A 19,118-nucleotide genomic window follows, 5' to 3' on the forward strand; every position below is an offset into this window, starting at 1 on the left:
AATTACTAATAGTATGGCTTTGGGTAAATAATTACACCTATCTGGGTTTCAGTTTTCTTATTGTAAATAAAATTGGACTAAATATTTGTCATGGTCTTTTTCAGTTCTCAAATGTTGTGTTATATGATAAAATGAGTGATAGTATTATAGGAAGTTTTTCTTCATAAATGAGAGTTGTATTCTTTATTACTACAGTGTAACTTTCAATTTATTTTTGTCATAGGACTACAGTGATTATTACAATGGAAGAAACCAATAATTTCAAGACACCTAGCAAATTATCTGAGAAAAGAAAGTCTGGTAAGATATAAAACCTTTCTTCATTGTTATTGCTATTAGAACTGTCTTAATATTGTAGCTTGATGCTTTAATTGTCATACACAATTTTAGAATAAGTCCTCTATAACATTGATCTTAACAAATTAGACTTATTCTGTAGGCCAGGAGATGGTCATCTGTGAGCTAATTTTATTGACATTGTAATGGATTTGGAGGTTCTCTCTAGTGAAGACTCCACTTGAACCATTAAGGAACTCCTTATGTTTTCATCCTTTCAAACATGCATTGCTCTTGTGAGGGAAAAATATTTTTTAAGGCAATTCAAAAGAAAAAGGATAATCTTTTCAACAAATAAAAAAATTGAATATTGATATACAAATTGACCTTACCTCACCTATACACAAAAATAGTCAAAATTATAAAATTTCTAGATGATAACAGGAGAAAATCTTATGTCATTCATTTCTAATATATAGATTTTTGTATATTGATCTGGTACTCTGCAACCATGCTAAACTCACTTATTCTAGTAGTTTTTTTATAGATTGCTTAGGATATTGCCCATTGTACATAGTTGGTAATGTTGTGGATAAATAAAGACAGTTTTACTTTTGTTTCTTAATCTGTATTTCTTTTTTCATTACTTATGGCACTGGTTCCAGCATATTTTTTTAAGTATATTTTATTGATTATGCTGTTAAAGTTGTCCCAATTTTATTCCCCTTTGCCCCGCTCTGCCCAATACTTCACTTCCCTCCAGCAATCCCACCCCTCTTAGTTCATGTCCATGGGTCGTGCATGTAAGTTCTTTGACTTCACCCTTTCCTCTACTATGCTTAACTTCCCCTGTCTATTTTGTAGCTATCAATTATGCTTCTTAATCCCTGCACCATTTCCCCATTTCTCCTCTTTCCCCCTCCCAGCTGATAACCCTCCAAATGATCCCCATACCTATGATTCTGTTTATATTCTCGTTGTTTGCTTAGTTTGTTTTTGTTTTTATTTTTTGATTCAGTTGTTCATAGTTGTGAGTTTGTTGTCATTTTAATGTTGATAGTTTTGATCTTTTTCTTAAATAAGTCCCTTTAACATTTCATATAATAATGGCTTGGTGATGATGAACTCCTTTAGCTTTACCGTGTCTGGGAAGCACTTTATCTGCCCTTCCGTTCTAAATGGTAGCTTTGCTGGACAGAGTAATCTTGGTTGTAGATCTTTGCCTTTCATCACATTGTATACTGCTTGCCAGTCCCTTCTTGCCTACAAAGTTCCTTTTAAGAAATCAGCTGATAGTCTTATAGGCACCCCTTTGTAGGTAAGTCTCTGCTTTTCTCTTGCTGCTTTTAAGATTCTCTCTTTATCTTTAACCTTTACCATTTTAATTATGGTGTGTCTCAGTATGGTCCTCTTTGGGACTCAGTGCTTCCTGGACTTGTATGTCTGTTTCCTTCGCCAGATTAGGAAAGTTTTCTTTCATTATCTTTTCACATAAGTTTTCAGTTTCTTGCTCTTCCTCTTCTCCGTCTGGCACCCCTATAATTTGGATGTTGGTATGTTTAAAGTTGTCCCAGAGGTTCCTAAGCCTTTCCTTATTTTTTTTTTTTCAATTCTTGTTTCTTCTTTCTGTTCTGTTGATTGTTTATTTCTTCCTTTTGTTCCAAATCATTGATTTGAACCCCAGTGTCCTTCCCTTCACCATTGGCTTCATGTGGATTTTCCTTCATTTTACTTAGCATAGCCTTCACTTCTTCCTTTATGTGTTTGCTGCACTCAGGCATATCTGTCAAGGCTATGAGCATCATTATCACCAGTGTTTTGAACCCTGCATCTGTTAGGTTGGCTATCTTCTCATCACTTAGTTCTCCCTTTTGGGCCATACTTCTCTGTCCTCTCAACTTGACAGGCTCCTGTGTTTGCCTCTGTGTCTTAGGTAGAACTCTTGCACGTGTTAAATTGTAAGAGGTGGAGTCTTAGGTATTCATCAGTGCAGGGCAACCCATTTCACATTGTGGTGCTGTATGTGAGGGAGGGGTCAGAGAGAACAATGCTGCTTGCTTGGCACTTGCCCTTTTTCCAGGCACTTCATTTGCTTCCCGTATGAGACTGGCGCTCATCTAGCTGTTGCCCTGGCTGTGGTTCCCAGAGTAGGTGGGTTTGCAGGTGTTCTAGACCCATGGGGACCCCTAAACAAATGGACTCTGCTAAGAGATCTGCAGTTTCTTACTCTGCCCCAACCCTCACTGGTTTTCACAACCAGAAGCAATGAGACTTTGTTTTCCCCAGCGCTGGGATTGTGAGCTGTGCGGTCTGGTATGGTGCTGGGAGCACTCCCCAGGTGACCCTCCCTACTTTTATAATGTGTGACTGCACTTTCCGCCGGCCTGCCACAGCACTGCCTTGATGCTGCCGCCGCCTCCTACACTGCTGCCACCACACTGTGTTCTCTCTGCCCCTCCTACCTGTCTGGATGAGTATTTCTTCTTTATATCTTTGTTTGTTGGACTTCCATGCAGTTCAATTTTCTGGTAGTTCCGATTGTTTTTAGTTTTGAGGTAGTCGTATTCCTTCTTTTGGTTGTGGAGGGAGATGAAACATGTCTACCTATGCCTCAATCTTGGCTGGAAGTCCCAGCATATTTTTTAATGGAAGAGGCGTGAGTAGATATCCTTGTATTGTTCACATGAAGTAAAGTATATTAGATGTAAGGGTTTTTTTGGTTTGTTTCTTTTGTTTTTTTTTGTAATAGACTATGTTTAGTGTAGTTAGAGTCATAGCAAAATTGAGTGGAGGGTACAGAGATTTCTCATATACCCCCTTCCCCCACACGGATATAGCTCCTCCTCCCCCAACCCTCCAATCCATATCCCCAACAGAGTAGGTGTAGGTTTGCACAGATGCCCCTTTTGAGGTTGATAATCAGGAACTTTTCTTTTATTCCTGATTATCATTATTATGAATGTCAGTTGAACTTTGTCAAGAGTTTTTTCAGAATCTATTGGGATAGTGTTCTTTTTTAGTCTGTAGATATGGTAATATAACTTACGTTAATTTTCAAACATTAAACCAACCTTTCGCTCCTGGGGCAAAGCAAATTTTGTCATGATGTATTTTTATATTGTTTGATTCAGTTTGCTAATATTAATTGAGCCACTGCAGTTTGATTAGTGTTCGAATATTTTGTTTCACACCCCTTGACTTTTAACCTATTTGTGTCTGTATTTAAAGTGAGTTTATTATACACATGTAGTTCTGTCTTGTTTTGTTTTTATCCACTCTGACAACTTCTGCCTTTAATTGGACTGTTTAGCCACTGCCTACGTGGTGACTTAAATTTAGGTTCAAATGAATTAAAATTAAATAAAGTAACAAATTTAGTTTCTCAGCTGTACTAGCCATATTTCAGATGCTCAATAACCACTTGTGGCCAGTGGCAACTGGACTGAAAAAGCAGATATAGAACATTTCCATCATGACAGAAAGTTCTGTTGGACAACTGTTTAGACCATTTGCATTTAGTGTAATCCTCTATAGCTGGCTATAAACCTCTTAGGTTGTCCCATAGCAAACTGGTGATTTTCTTATTTTTTTCTAATATTTTTTTCTGTTCATTTTTTTTGTTGTTGTTGTTTTGTCTTAAAATTTTAGTGACCTTTTGCTCCTATGATGGTGTTATTCTTAGGCCTTGCGTTTTTCATTTCTTTAAGTTCCATTATGATCTTTTTTTAACTTCTGTCTTAACTTGTTGTGCTCGTAATTTCCTTTACATTATTGAGGATATTTTTAAAGATTTAAATATTAACCCTTTGAGTGCCAACATCGCTGTGAGTGATGCTGACAAATTTTCCCAAAAGTGCCACTGTCGCTCCCAGCAACTCTTTTTTTCGATGGCTATACATGTAAATAACAATGGAATAATTCATATTTCACGTTTTGTTCTCTCTTTTTTGTACCTCAGGTTATATATTGATATAGTTTTTTCTCATGTTGATTCAAATTTGAATTGCGCATGGCACTAAAAGGGTTAAGGCTTTTATCTGCTACTTCTACATTGCTGTCATTTTATGGTATGTTTCTCTTGATTTACTTTTCTCCTGGAGTGGGTCATGTTTTCTTGGTTCTTTCCTACCTATTAATTTTTTTTATTGGTGGTGAGACATTTTGAAAGATTTGTGATTTTGTTATGCTCCACCGGCAGTTAAGTTTCCTGCAGATTAACTTGGTTCTTTTGAGGCTTGCTTTCAGGCTTTGTGCTAAACTTTTTCCTTGGGCTAAAATGTAGTGGTACTAAATACTAAGTCATGACCCTTTAGAGAACTTGACTCAATGCTCTGGCTGATGGTAAGTGACTATTCCTAGACCTGTGTCATCTCCATGATTTCGCCTACTGCTTGGGTTTGGTGGTTTCCCCAGCTCTGGGGACTCATGTCCATTGTATTTGCAGAAAGTACTTAGTCAAATGCTTAAAGGGAGACCTCTTTTCAGATCTCTGGATCTTTCTCTCTTATTTTGTGGCTCCCTCCTTAGTTCTGTGCTTCGTAAATTCTAGCTAGGTAGGTCTCCTTGACCTCCGGTCTCTGTCTCCTCAATTTGACAAGACCTCTGCACCGTGTTTCTTGTGCTGCGGCCTGGAAGCTGCCTTTAAGCAGTAAGTTACAGCAATGGTAGGGCTCACCCCATTTGTTTCTCTTCTCTCAAAGATCACAGTTCTGCTCTATTGTCGGGTATATGAAAAGTGTTATATTTTGTCAACTTCTAGGTGGCAATTCCAGGAGCAGTTAATTATTCATTAGCAAAAGTAGGGCTTCTCTGTGTCATCATTCTTTTATGACTGTATAATACTCTGTAACAGATATAATTATGACTAATGATGATTACTTAGGATTTTTGTTTGTTTTCTGCAGCCACAAAAGTGAATCCCAATATTCAAAATATATGCTTGCGTGCATGTGTTTCTATGTTGTCTTTGGGCACATGCTGTACTGTAGGTGTTAGCAAACTCTTTGAAAAAGGGCCAGGTAGTAAATAGTTTAGTTTTGTGGGCCACAAAGAGACATTATTGCATATTCTTTTTTACCTATTTTTTTAACCCATTAAAAAACAGTTTTTAACTTGTGGGCCACATAAAAACAAGGTATTTGCTGACCCATACTTCAGTGTTACTGTAAGACAGAGCTCCAAAAGTAGACTTGGTCAAGCGGTCCACGTTTAAAATTAGGATGGATATTGTCAAATTGTTCTCCAAAACATATGCCAATTAATGTTAGGATGCATTTGTAGAGGTCTTCTCAAGTACTTATCCTTTTATTTCTTTCTCACATTTAGCAGTATGTTCAACTCCATGTATAAATATTCCTGCCTCCCCATTTATGCAGAAGCTTGGCTATGGCACAGGGGTGAATGTCTACCTTATGAAAAGGTGAGTATAAGATTTTTAGATTAACCCTTTTACATGGAACCATAGTTATGGGGGAGGTGCCACACACACGCTAGGCTCGGTAGGAAGTTGCTCTGTCCAGCAGAGGCTTCGTGACCACGGCGGAACAAACTTTTACCCAGGACGCTTTGTTATGTCTGGGGGAAGGAAGGTGACTGCCTCTCTAGTGGAGATCAGCAGCCAAACTTTCATCCCTCATGTCTTTTATTGAGGAGGATATGTACGAGACATGCAAGATTAAAATTCATAAATCGTCTATTGTATTCAGGCGTTTGACAGTAACAGATAACATACACTAACAGGTGCAGGGTTCTATATACTCCCTGCTGAAGATAGCTTACACTACATTACTGATAAGGAAAGCAGAGCAAGTTTTAAAGCACAATGAGCTTAATAAGCACTCTTTGATCCAATTCCCACGGCAACCCTCTGAGTGGTTGACAGTTACGTTCCGCACACAGCCTTATGTTGAGACTTAGAGACAAGCGTGGCCAGGACGCTGGCGGCTCGTCATGCTCAGGCCGGGGCTAGTTCCTTAAACCACCAGGAGCGGTTGCCCACACATAGTTCCACTGTACTTGGAGGCAAAGAAATATGAACATTCAGACATTTATATTTAAGATATGTTCCTGATCCTATCTGACTGCTCTATTTCAGTCTTGGAACCTTTTATAACTTTATCAGAGCTCTGCCTGGTATTTTTTTCATCTAGCTTTCTCCTAATTATATTAAAGGAGCAGTAATTTACCTTATAATTTTTCCTTGGCTTGTATGGGAAGGGAAAGGGAATCAGCCTGACCAATACAGCATGTTTTTAGGTTTATATTGTTTCTATTATAGATAGAAATGCTTTCTTTAATAAAAAGTTAATGAATTGAGAGTAGCATGGCAATATTATGGAAGTGGGTATTCTTGAAGCATTTTGCAGTTTAAACACCCTTTGTGTTTGTAAGCTATTTTGGGAACACTTTTTTTTTTTTTTTTTTTTTAGTGCCTAGAAACTGCTAAGTTAATTTGAAAAAAAATAAAAAATTCTCACAGGTTCATGGCTAGTCTCATTTTTTTCTTTCTTAGAAAAATGTTTTGAAATGTATGTTTTAACAAAGTTGTACTGTATGTAACTTTAAAAGCTTCATATGGCTGATAATTGAAAAACAGCAGTCCCTGCCTGACCTTACCACTCCTCGTAATGTGTCCCTGTCAGCCTGGGATTTTCCTCTCCTGGGAACCTGAAGATTTCCTTTGCTTCTCTGGTAAATTGGATCCTCTGTTTTTCTGTACCTCATGTCTTACTATTTCTTGGTTTATGTCTTGTCTTGTTTGAGGATGTCTGGTAGCTCTCTATGAAAAGGTACACAGGATATGCAATTTTTGAGAATTTGCATTTCTGAAAATGTTTTCATTTTACCTTCATACTTGAATGGCCCTTTTTGTTTTTCTGGGCCAGAATTCTTGTTTGTACATAACTTACCTCCAGAATTTTAAGGATAATGACGGTTCCATTATCTGTTACCTTGTAGTGTTGCTGGTGAGAATTCTGAAGCCTTTCTGTTTCCCTGATTTTCCTATTTTCTCTTTGTCTTGTGTTCTAGAAGATTTTTCCAACCTCATCTTCTAATACTTCTATTGAGTTTTTCATTTTTGTGCATCTTGTTTTCAATTATGGTAACTATCTTAAAGTTTTTCTTTTTCAAGTGGCATCTTAAGTCTTTTGGGAGTGCTAGAAGTGTTCTGTAGCTTGATCTGGATGATGATAACATAAGTATATGCACATACGAAAACTCATTGAGCATTTAGTAAGCATATGGTCATGAGTTACTGAGTTCCTGTATGGTTCACTGGTATTCAGCTTGCCAGTCAACCTTGAGCTGAAGACCTTCTGCTTTAGCGCCTTTCAAATAGTTTTTAGACTTGAGAAGCTGGGGGATAGGGAATAAGCAACTGACTAGTGATAACAGAATCAGGGAGGGTATCTAGGTGGGAATCCACCTACTTTTGGAATAACTTTCAAGGAGTTCATTGGGCCTGTTAAGTCATTTACTTTCACCTGCTTTCCAGCTTCCAAAAGTTTGTTGCTATTATCTCTTCTTTGTTATTTCCATCCTTGTTGGTGGGTATGTCTTAAAATACCCATTTACTTTTATTTAGTGAGGCTTGAGAGGATTCAAAATTATATGTATGTTTAAGCTATAATTTTGATCTAAAAGTATAACTGTAGTGTTAAGTCAGGTTTGCATCCCTAGATTAAATCCAGTATACTACAATAGTTTTGGTGTATTATTTTTTAAATATACTGATAGATGCAGTTTGCTATTTGTTTAGAATTTTTACATCTATGATATAGCTGAAATTGGCCTGTGATTTTCCTTTTACTGTTTTCTGTTTGATTTTTTAAATTATGGTTATACTAGACTCTTAGCTCATTTCCTTTCTATTCCTTGGAACAGGCTGAATGATAGGTTCCTTGAAAGTTTAGTAAACTCACCTGGAAAGTTATTTAGGCTTTGTATTTCTTGTGAGAAGATTTTAAACTCTTAAATTAAATTTCTTCTTTCATCAGTTTTCATAGATGTTTCTAAGAATTTGACCATTTTGTCTTTTTAATTTATTGGTGAAATATTTTAATATTTATTCACTTATATTTTTAAATCTCTGCTGTATCTGTAGTGATGTCCCCATTTTTTATTGTAATATTATTTGTACCTCCTGTTTTTTGTTTTTTTTTCCTTGTGCAATCTGATCAGAAATCCGTTTGCTTTATTAACCTTTTCAGTAACCTAACTTTTAGCTTGGCCAAGTATTTTATTCAGATTTTTATAAATATGTTTTTTGTCATTCTGTAGATTAGGATATGTTATGGAAAAGGTGAAGATGAACTTGGTCACTGATTTCTAAACATTCAAGGGTTATGGGTACCCCTTGAAACTTGAAAACTATATTTTTCATAAAATGACATGAAAGAGGTTATCCCCAAATGCTGTTATCTAAAACTGGAGGTATAAGAATAGTTTAGATCAATATATAGATGATAGATGTATATCTATTAAGAAATCTAGTGATCTTTTGAGTACATTTTTAAATTTTTTTTTAAATAAAAAAGGTCCTACAATCATAGAGCTATGCTCCTGCAATCATAGAGCTATGCTTATGAGGTAATACAAAGCTAAATGGATTTTTGATTCAGTCTGTTATGCTCTTTTGGTTTGTAGGCAGGCTCTCCATCCACTGAGTCACACAGGTCTGGCTTAGTCTGTTATGTTCTTATAGGTAAACTTTAACTTTTGAGGCTGTTTTACTAACCTTTGTGCCTAAATGCTTCATACACTTTACTTTCATAATTTGCTGTACTCATAAATAAATGGCTATCTTGTTAGGTAAACCTTCTCTGACTTTGTTATACCTGTTTGTTTATTTAGGTCTCAAAACATTTATGCTTTAAATATTAAGATGGGTGATCTTCTTAGAAAATAGACAACTTACATTTTTTTCTTATTTGTATCTTTATTGTTATTGCCTTAACTCCTGTCTTTGAGTATGCAGTGAAAGGTATAAGGTGGGGTTGGGTAGTGGAAAAGCACAATATTTGTTGGTGAAGAACAGTCTGCTGTTCTTTGGATGATTACTTATGTGCCAAATGTTTTTTGTATGTCTCTTCTTTAAATTGTTTCTTAGAGATTAGTGTTTATTACTTTAGCATTCCACAAATTGTCTCTGGTACACATAGTTAAATGTTTGATAACTAGTTGACATCTTGAATAGAAAAAATTAAAAATAATAATCTTGAAGTTTAAAATTTATAACATTCCATCTTTACCCTTCCTGTTCTCTTTATGTCCCCTGCCTTCCAGCGATAGATAAAAGACTATTGTAATCAAAAGTTACATCAGCTATTTATCTCTCAGTTAAAAAGGAAATGTAGCAGAGGTGTTGATAGAATAAAATTTGTAAATTTTTTTTTTTTAAACAGCAAATTATCAAGTGCTTTTCAAAATTTGGAAGTTCTTGTTGGTCATCTGAAATGTAATATGGTTATTAATCTATACATTTTATGATTTTTTTTTTTTAAAGATCTCCAAGAGGCTTGTCTCATTCTCCTTGGGCAGTGAAAAAGATTAACTCTAGATGTAGTGGTCATTATCAAAGTATGTATCAAAAGAGACTAACTGATGAAGCTAAGATTTTGAAAAGCCTTCATCATCCAAACATTATAGGTAAGTTAAATTTATTTGGTAGCAGTATCTGGTTTATTATTCTATTTATCAGAACCAATTTATATAATTTCTTAGTCAGTTTCAGTAATAAAAGTTAAGAAGTTGGTGGTAGAGTTCGGTAAGAATCAAATTAATGTGAACATTCTAAAATAAAAACTAGTATAAATATACTTATATGCTTAAATATATACTAATACTTCATAGGAATAGATAGTTATTATGATGCTGGTACTATAGAGAAATCAAGAACATAAAAATATCTTTATTTAGATAATTTCCTTGTTTTCTTTTTTAATAAAAGTAGGGCTCGTGAACCATTATATTTAGGAAAGCATAAATATTTTAAAATTTTAATTTGTGGTACTAGTTTCAAACACTGACAGCGTTTTAAGTTAGATCTATTGAATTAGTTTTGTAAATAATAGCTGTTTCATTGTATATTTGTCAGTGTTAACCCAGGTCCATTTTTAGTCACAGCACTATAAAAAACTTAAGAACTGTTGTTCTTCCCTTTCTAAAGAAAATGTTATGTTTCTTAAAGGTTATCGTGCTTTCACTGAAGCCAGTGATGGTAGTCTGTGTCTGGCTATGGAATACGGGGGTGAAAAGTCTCTGAATGACTTAATAGAAGAACGAGGTAAAAACAGCCAAGGTCCTTTTCCAGCAGCCGTAATCTTAAATGTTGCTTTGAACATGGCAAGAGGGTTAAAGGTAACTATGCCATTATATTTTACTTCATTTTTGTGGAATATTAAAAAGCTAAATACTTCATATACCTAATTACAGGTAGGATTCCCCCTATTGCCCCCTCCAAACAGGTTGCCTTAAGTGAAAGTTACCTTATGGAATCCCTTAGATTGCAGACGGCACTATTTTCTTATTTTGATCAACAGAGTTGATTGAGGCCTTTGCATAGCCTGAAATAACCCAGGTCAGGTAGTTTTGCTTACAGAGATCATATGTTTAATTATAAAAGGATTAAATTTAACATAAATTTACTGATTACAGTGGTCCCTCTCTATATTGCAGTTCACTGTATCGCGGGATTTTTAAAAATATTATATTTAATTATTTATCACGGATTTTTTGCTATATCGCGGGATTTTGCGGTACTGTATACGTATGTTGTTAAAGTTCCGTAAGTTTAAGAGTGTAGAATATGTTTAAGAGCATAAGTAGTGTTTATAAAAGTGTGGAAAAGGTTAATAAGGGAGTGGGAAACATTAATAAGGGACTGGGAATGGTTTATAAGTGTGTGGGAAGGGTTGATAAAGCCTTAAAATATATATAAATACTAAAATAAATGTAAGGTTCCTACTTCGCGGATTTTCACCTATCGCAGGGGGGTCTAGAACGTAATACCCACGATAAGTGAGGGAATACTGTATGCCTGGGTGTGGCCTAAGCCCCTATTGATGTAAACAAGTCTCTTAAAAGACTGCTTTGTGGGATAAGTTTCGAGCATCAAAAATAGTCATCTATAGGTCAAATGAAAACAAAAATCTCTCAATTTTATGCAAATAAATTATTGTGCCTTTGGATGGACACAGTGTTAGAAATAAAAAGAATTCTATACCCTAAATAACTTAAAGAGAAGTAATGGTGGCCCCAGAAAACTGCTGGATGACTCAAAAGCAGACCATGTAATGTTACTGATGTCAAAGTTACATGTTAAGAGTTCAAATAAAATTATGGTAATTTGTGAAACTGGAAAATGACAATATTTCTAAATACATATTCTAAAATGTATATAAAAACAATTATAAATGTATAGCATAAACTAAATCAAGTTAAATAGTTAAAAATATATTGTGGACTTAATAAATTATGTTATATATTCAAGCATATTCTCTTTATAACAGGCAATGTTTAAGTACGGTGAGTATTTCAAGTTATTCTAAGAATTGTCTCTGCATCATTTCAAACCCAATCATACAGTAGATGCTCAAATGCTGATGAATGAACAAATAACTATTTTGTAGGATATTTTTGATTATGGACAAATATCATTAGTCACCAGTTCTAAGAAAGGGTTAAAGTGTAAAACAAAATATGACTGTAGATTATATTTCTGCTTCCTCTTGTTGTGAATTATGTGTAGCCCTGAGTCATTTATTGTTTTTGCATAATCTTAATTTGTTTGAAGAAAGTAAGCCTCATTGTGAAGACTTCAAAATTCCTAAAAATTTCTAGCCTCAAGTAAAGTTACAGTATATTTTGATATCTGCTATAGCATCTTTTGATGTAAAAGTGTATAAGCTGAGTTTGCAAATAAAAAGCTTATCTTTAAATAAATACACATTGCAAACAAATCTTTTAGATTTCTGGTCTGTATGGCAGACCAAGATAACATGAAATGTTTCCTCCTATAGGTTCAAATAATATAAAATGATGGACAAGTATAATCCTGTAGTTTAGGAAGGGAATTCAAATTATATTTGTTTGAAGTTTATTTTATATCTATATTTAATTTAGTTTGTATTTTGGCTCAGATGTGTTAAATTTTCCACTATTTTAGTACCTGCATCAAGATAAGAAATTGCTTCATGGAGACATAAAGTCTTCAAATGTTGTAATTAAAGGTGATTTTGAAACAATTAAAATCTGTGATGTAGGAGTCTCTCTACCACTGGATGAAAATATGACAGGTGAGTAGTAGTCTAATTTTATAAATTTGTTTTTATATAATTTTAAAATTTCTAATTTTTACATATTTAAATAGATAAGTTCACATTCTTCAAAAATCAAAAACTGTTAATAAAAAGCTGTACAATAAAAAGTATTTCTCCTGTCTGTTTCACTCAGCCTCCAGCCCCTTCTCTTGCCATATACACAATATAAATTATTGTTTTTTTAATTCTTAAATTTTTTTCCATCATAAAGGTTACTTTTTAATTTTTTTATTGCCCTATTATAGTTGTCCCACTTTTTTCCTCATTACTCTCCAATGTTTTCTTATTAACATATATTTTAACCGAAGATAACTTTGGGAACTATTTCTAACCTAGATCAGGGTTTTAAAGTGGTAGAAGATCTGGGAATAGAAATAAAATTTTAATAAGGTTTCATAAAGGAAGTTATTTAGCATGAGGATAGCGACAACGTTTGGGAAAATGATGGGAGAAACTGGGGTGGAAGTAGGAAGGAGGTGCTAGTAAAGGCCAGGCCCCCGCTTTTTGTTTCCTGTCCCACTCCACTAGTTCTTCTCACTTCAGTCTAAATGCTGACCATTCTCAGGGAATTTAAGGTACATTCTTAGTGAGAACCAAGAGACAGCCTCAGAAAGAAAGCTTTTGCTTTCAACTATTTAATAAATAACACTTAAAATTTCCTCTTTATATGAATGTTGTTTAGAACAAATGCACACCTTAATTTCTAGCTAAAGTTAACATCTACAAGTTGAATTAAAGGAAAAAGTCAAAATAGTCATGAACCCTTAGGCTAAGTAACTGCTACAAATTTGAAATTTCAGAAATAAGAGAATTTGTTGAAAAGAATAAAAAGATTTTTAGCATTATTTTCTCAATCCTTAATATATCAAATAGATAAAACTAAGATGTAGAACATTGAGTAGACAATAAAGTCAATCTCTGTATCAGAATATTTATTAAAATTGATCATATATATTAGGTTACAAAAGAAAACCTCAGATTACAAAAAAATAGAAATAGCTTAATGGTTGACATTCATTGTCTTCAGTGCTATACATCTAGATATTATAATTCAGTTGGAAACAAACCCAAAGTTTTTAGGAATTTAAGATTCTTGTAATTGATTCTTGGTTGAAAGAAGAAATCAAATTTCAGTTACAAAATATTTAGAAAGCAGTGACTATATAAGAACAAATCAAAAGCTTTTTGATATTGTCAAAGTTACGCAAAGGAAAGCATTTTTATTATATAACCTTTATGAAGTTGTGTATTTAATTCAAATCATGAAAAAATTCAACTCCCAAAGCAGAAATGAATGAATGAGTCTATTTTACAATAGATGAGTATGATCTGTTTTATTTTAGGACATGTCAAAGTGAATGTAAAGCTCATCATTGAGGATACATTTTCAAACATAGCCAGGAAATTTTCATGAAAGAATGATGAGTAGAGAAAAATGGGGTAAACCCAGTCCTTACCCTTTCAGGGCTCATAAGCCAGGGTGGAAAGCAGCTCTTGGCATAATACCACTCCAGTATAATGAACATTATGATACAGGGAAGTATGTAAACATAGCAGTGCCACTTAACCCAGCCTAGATGTTGAGAAAGGCCTCCCTAAATAAATGGTAATCTGAGAACTGAAGGCTGAGAAGCAGCTTCAGTTTCATCATTTTTAATTTGAGATACAGTATTCATGAGAACTGAAAAAGATAATGTCTGCCTAAAATCTTTTAATTAAGGGCAACAAAATACATTGTGTATTGACAAAAAAGAATGACCGTTAATGTATGATCTTATAAAACTTGCCTTGTCAGAACAATTCATCTTCACAGAAAGGCAAACTTAATCAGCAATGTTATGTTTACATTCTAATCACATGCTTGGAGAAATGTTAGCAGACATGTAGGAAATGCACTTGTGGTTGGCTAGAGTCTTCAATTGGAACTGATGTTAGACCCAGAGTTCTAGAAAGCTACTCTTTAGCCTGGCAGATCCCTACAGTAATTTAACCTACTCAAATATCAAAACCTAACAAATACATTATGGGGAAAATAAAATCATAGCCCAGTATCCTTCACAAACAGTTACAAAAATCCTTAACAAAATGTTAGCAAACTGAATCTAACAGTATATAAAAAGGATAGTACATCTAACCAACTAGGTTTTATCCCAGGAAAGAAAAGTTAACATTCAAAAGTCAAAACAATTTACCACATTAACAGATTTGAAAACTCCAGTCATCTCAAGAGATGCAAAAAAAGCATTTGACAAAACCATTTTCCATTCATGATTTTTAAAAAAACAAAAACAAAAAACCTTGCTAAATAGATACAGAAGGGAACTTAACTTCAGAAAGGGTATATGAAGTTAAGGAAAATCTACAGGCAACATTATACTTCATCAGAGGACAGAGCAAGTGTGCCTGCTCTGGCCAGTGGGAATTAACACTGTCCTCTAGCCCCAACAAAATCAAGAAAAGAATAAAAGTCATCAACATTGGAAAGGAGATGAAATTGTTCATATTTATAGATGATGTGATTGTTTACGTAGAAAATCTCAATCTGCAAAAGAACTACTAGAATAAGTGAAGTTATCTGTTGTATTTCTAAATATATAGTATTCCCTCACTTATTGCGGGTATTACGTTCTAGACCCTCCCCCCTCCCGTGATAGGTGAAAATCGCGAAGTAGGAACCTTACATTTATTTTAGTATTTATATATATTTTAAGGCTTTATAAACTCTTCCCATACACTTATAAATCATTCCCAGTCCCTTATTAACCTTTTCCACACTTTTATAAACACTACTTGTTCATAAACATATTCTACATTCTTAAACCTATGTAACTTTAACAACATACATATACAGTACCGCAAAATCCCACAATATAGCAAAAAATCCATGATAAATAATTAAATATAATATTTTTTAAAATCCCGCGATACAGTGAGGCCGCAATAAGTGAACTGCGATATAGAGAGGGACTATTGTAGTACCAAAAAGCATAAAATATTTAAGAGTAAATCAACAAAAAAGTCAACTAGGTACTGAACACCATAAAACATCACTGAGAGAATTGAATAAGGTGTTAAGTAAATGGAGAAAGATCATGACTGGATTGGTAGACCCAGTGTTTAAGATGTTAGTTCTTCCCAAACTGATCTGGACATTCCATCCAATCCCAATCAGAAATTTAGCTGGCTTTTTCATTGAAATTGAAAAGTTGACTGAAATTTAAATGGAAATGTGAGTGGATCTATATCATTCCTGAGCAGAAGCCAATGTGATTAGACCCTTTCCCTTTTCCCCAATTTAGCAATCATGGAAGCATAAAAATGGTACTACTTCACTCAGCCTAATAGTCTGAAATAGTTTGAAAAATGAAGAAGCAGGCAGAGATTAAATGATCTATCTGCTTTAGGTAGCACAGCTTGCAAATGTCTTTGAACCCAGGCAAGACAGTCTAGCTCCAGAGTCTGTACTTGACATCCACAAACTGTATTCTTACCACTTTCTAAGAGAATTGCTGTTTCCCTGCACCCTTGCGAACTATCCAGCTTTTTGAATGTTTACCAATCTGATAGGGAAAAAGTAATTCTTATTAATGAGTTGAGTGTATTTTTCATGTTTACTGGCTATATTTAATAACCTTTAAACTACCTGTCAGATCATTACCGATTTTAAATTTTTTTGCGGGATATATGGGAAGCTATTTGCTTGCCTTTCTTAATGATTTCTAGTGCTTGCCCTTAAGACAATTATACCTGTTTTACTTGTTTCAGTAACTGACCCTGAGGCCTATTATATTGGCACTGAGCCTTGGAAACCCAAGGAGGCTTTGGAGGAGAATGGCATTATTACTGACAAGACAGACATATTTGCCTTTGGCCTTACTCTGTGGGAAATGATGACTTTATCTATTCCACACATTACTCTTTCAGACGACGATGATGAAGGTATAACTACGTTTTTAATGTAAATCCCAATCTGTTTGGTTTGAAATAAGATTAGTTTAGAAAATTGTATTTTAGTTTTCTATTAATTTTAAAAGTGTTTGATTTAGTGGCATGAGGTATAGATTATATTAATATTGATAGCTAATTTGGTACCATCTTGGTTTAACTTTATACAGTTGAGATGTAGATTAATTCAGAACAGGGAGATAAATTGAGAATATCTGGAGGAGCAAAAAGTAATTTTAAAAATTCCCCTTGCCTGAGAAGATTAGAAAGCTGTCATAGTAAGGGCTGATAACCATGGGTTAAATCCATGGCAGTAGTAATCTACAGCATGGCAGGCAATTGAAGAGACTGGGGTGTAATGTAAAGTATACTGGATGAGGAATTCTTTTGTAGAAGGGTGAGTTTGGGCAGTTGATAAAGTTTTTCCATTCTTTGAAAGTGATTTTGTTTCATACTCCTTCGTGAACAGATAAAACTTTTGATGAAAGTGACTTCGATGATGAAGCATACTATGCAGCTTTGGGAACTAGGCCACCTGTTAATATGGAAGAACTGGATGAAACATACCAGAAAGTAATTGAGCTCTTCTCTGTATGCACTAATGAAGATCCTAAAGATCGTCCTTCTGCTGCACACATTGTTGAAGCTTTGGAAATAGATGTCCAGTGATCTCATATTCATAACTATTTGAGCTTCAAGTATGGCTCATGTATATAACTGTTCTGTTTACTGTTATACATTTATGTAGTTACTATGATAATCCATAATTATTAGACTATGAAAGTGTCCTATTTTAGAACCATAGCACCTTGTTAACATTTGAAAAATTATTTCTATTTTAAAGGTATTTCATGTGATCAGCATTTGATATTACAGTGGGTTTTCCGTAGTTTTAAGAATCTATTTTGAGTTTAAGATAAGTATTGAAACTTGTTCATAGAGATTTAAAACAATAGCAATATTTGTCTAACATTAATTTGAGTAGAGTGACCAATACCTTTATTAATGATCTTAAATATTCTATTTAATGGATCTATTTAACTTAGCACTTTGCAGTACAAAATGTGTACATTTTCTTATCTTTTAAAACATTAAACTTTGCTGTTCTTTCTGGGCTGATATTCTTATTAAATATCGTCACTGGAAACTGAGAGAATATGGCTTAGAAGTATAGTTCCTTGGGTATTTCCAAACATTTCTTAGTTAAGGCTTGTCTTGCCCTTGTCTGGTTTTCCCCAGATCTTCGGTCTTTGCTTTCATTTATTAAATATATTTTCTGTACCGAGATCCCTTTTTTAATTTACTAGTCTAAATCTTAAGCATTTTACAGTTCTGGTGTAAAAGTAATAAAACTAATAGAATGATGTAGAATAAAAGACACTTTAGTTACCAGAGGTGTATTATCTGTTTATACTCCACTGATAGGAGTGTTGTCATTAAAGTTGCTTGAGTGAATGAGTAGATTTCTTTTTCTCTTGACCTTATTTTGTTAATCTGTGAAATGAGGGTGATTTGGATCAGTAGTTTCTGAGAATGTTCAGTTATCAAATTGTGCTTATGAATCTAGGTAGTATGCTAAAAATTACTGTAAAATGGAGGATCATAGAAAGATTAGAAACTACTGTGCTCTGAGCTTTGAGCAATTTTAGAATCCACTGGAAGATTTCCCCCCTTTTTTTATTTTTAGAGGGGAAGGGAAGGGAGAAAGAGGGAGAAAACACTGATCGGTTGCCTCTTGCACACTACCAGCTGGACACCTGGTCCACAACCCAGGCATGTCTCCTGACCAGGAATCGAACCTCCAAGCTTTCGGTTTGTGGAACAAATGCTCAGTCCACTGAGCCACACCAGTCAGGGCTAGAGAGTTCCTATTATGTGATATTGTACCAGGCAATGGTACACAGATCATCAAAATATTAACATGACAAAAAAGTAATATCAAAATGAAATTAGAAAAGGTTTTTTAAATTGTATTGATTATGTTGTCAGAGTAGTCCCAATTTCTTTTCCCTTGCTCCCCCTTTCCCAGTACCCCTCTTCCCTCCAGCAATCCCACCCCCTTTAATTCATGTCCATGGGTCATGCATATAAGCTCTTTGGCTTCACAATTCCCTTTATTATTCTTAACTTCCCCTATTTTGTACCAACCAATTATGCTTCTTAGTCCCTGCACCATTTCCCTATTTCTCCCCCTTACCACTCCCAGCTGATAACCCTCCAGATGATCTCCATACCTATGAGTCTATTCCTGTTCTGGCTGTTTGCTTAGTTTTTGTTTTTATTTTTTAGAATCAGTTGTTGATAGTTGTGAGTTTGTTGTCATTTTAATGTTTATAGTGTTGATCTTTTTCTTAAATAAGTCCCTTTGACATTTCATATTAATAAGAGCTTGGGGATGATGAACTTTAGCTTTACCTTGTCTGGGAAGCACTTCATCTGCCCTTCCATTCTAAATGATAGCTTTGCTGGGTAGAGTAGTCTTGGTTGTAGGTCCTTGCTTTTCATCCCATTGAATCTGCTTGCCAGTCCCTTCTTGCCTGCAAAGTTTCTTTTGAGAAATCAGTTGTCTTATAGGCA

At 34.5% G+C, this 19,118-nt stretch overlaps 1 protein-coding gene across 2 annotated transcripts; it reads left to right on the top strand.

Moving 5' to 3' along the window:
* Positions 1-231: 231 nt before the first annotated feature.
* Positions 232-17,950, top strand: PBK (PDZ binding kinase). 2 transcript variants are annotated; one of them, XM_090288532.1, is made up of 7 exons: positions 232-300; positions 5,605-5,695; positions 9,782-9,924; positions 10,466-10,635; positions 12,443-12,572; positions 16,362-16,535; positions 17,011-17,950. In XM_090288532.1, the coding sequence occupies exons 1-7, from the start codon at positions 243-245 to the stop codon at positions 17,208-17,210; spliced, it is 966 nt and encodes a 321-aa protein (XP_090144658.1). In that variant the 5' UTR covers positions 232-242; the 3' UTR covers positions 17,211-17,950. The 2 variants fall into 2 exon arrangements, with proteins under 2 accessions (XP_090144658.1, XP_090144657.1); XM_090288531.1 differs by having other exon boundaries at positions 5,602-5,695; positions 17,011-17,949.
* The last annotated feature ends 1,168 nt before the right edge of the window (positions 17,951-19,118 follow it).

The sequence above is a fragment of the Furipterus horrens genome, unplaced genomic scaffold (assembly GCF_987537825.1).
Source record: "Furipterus horrens unplaced genomic scaffold, mFurHor1.1.pri manual_scaffold_10, whole genome shotgun sequence".
Taxonomy (NCBI): domain Eukaryota; kingdom Metazoa; phylum Chordata; class Mammalia; order Chiroptera; family Furipteridae; genus Furipterus; species Furipterus horrens.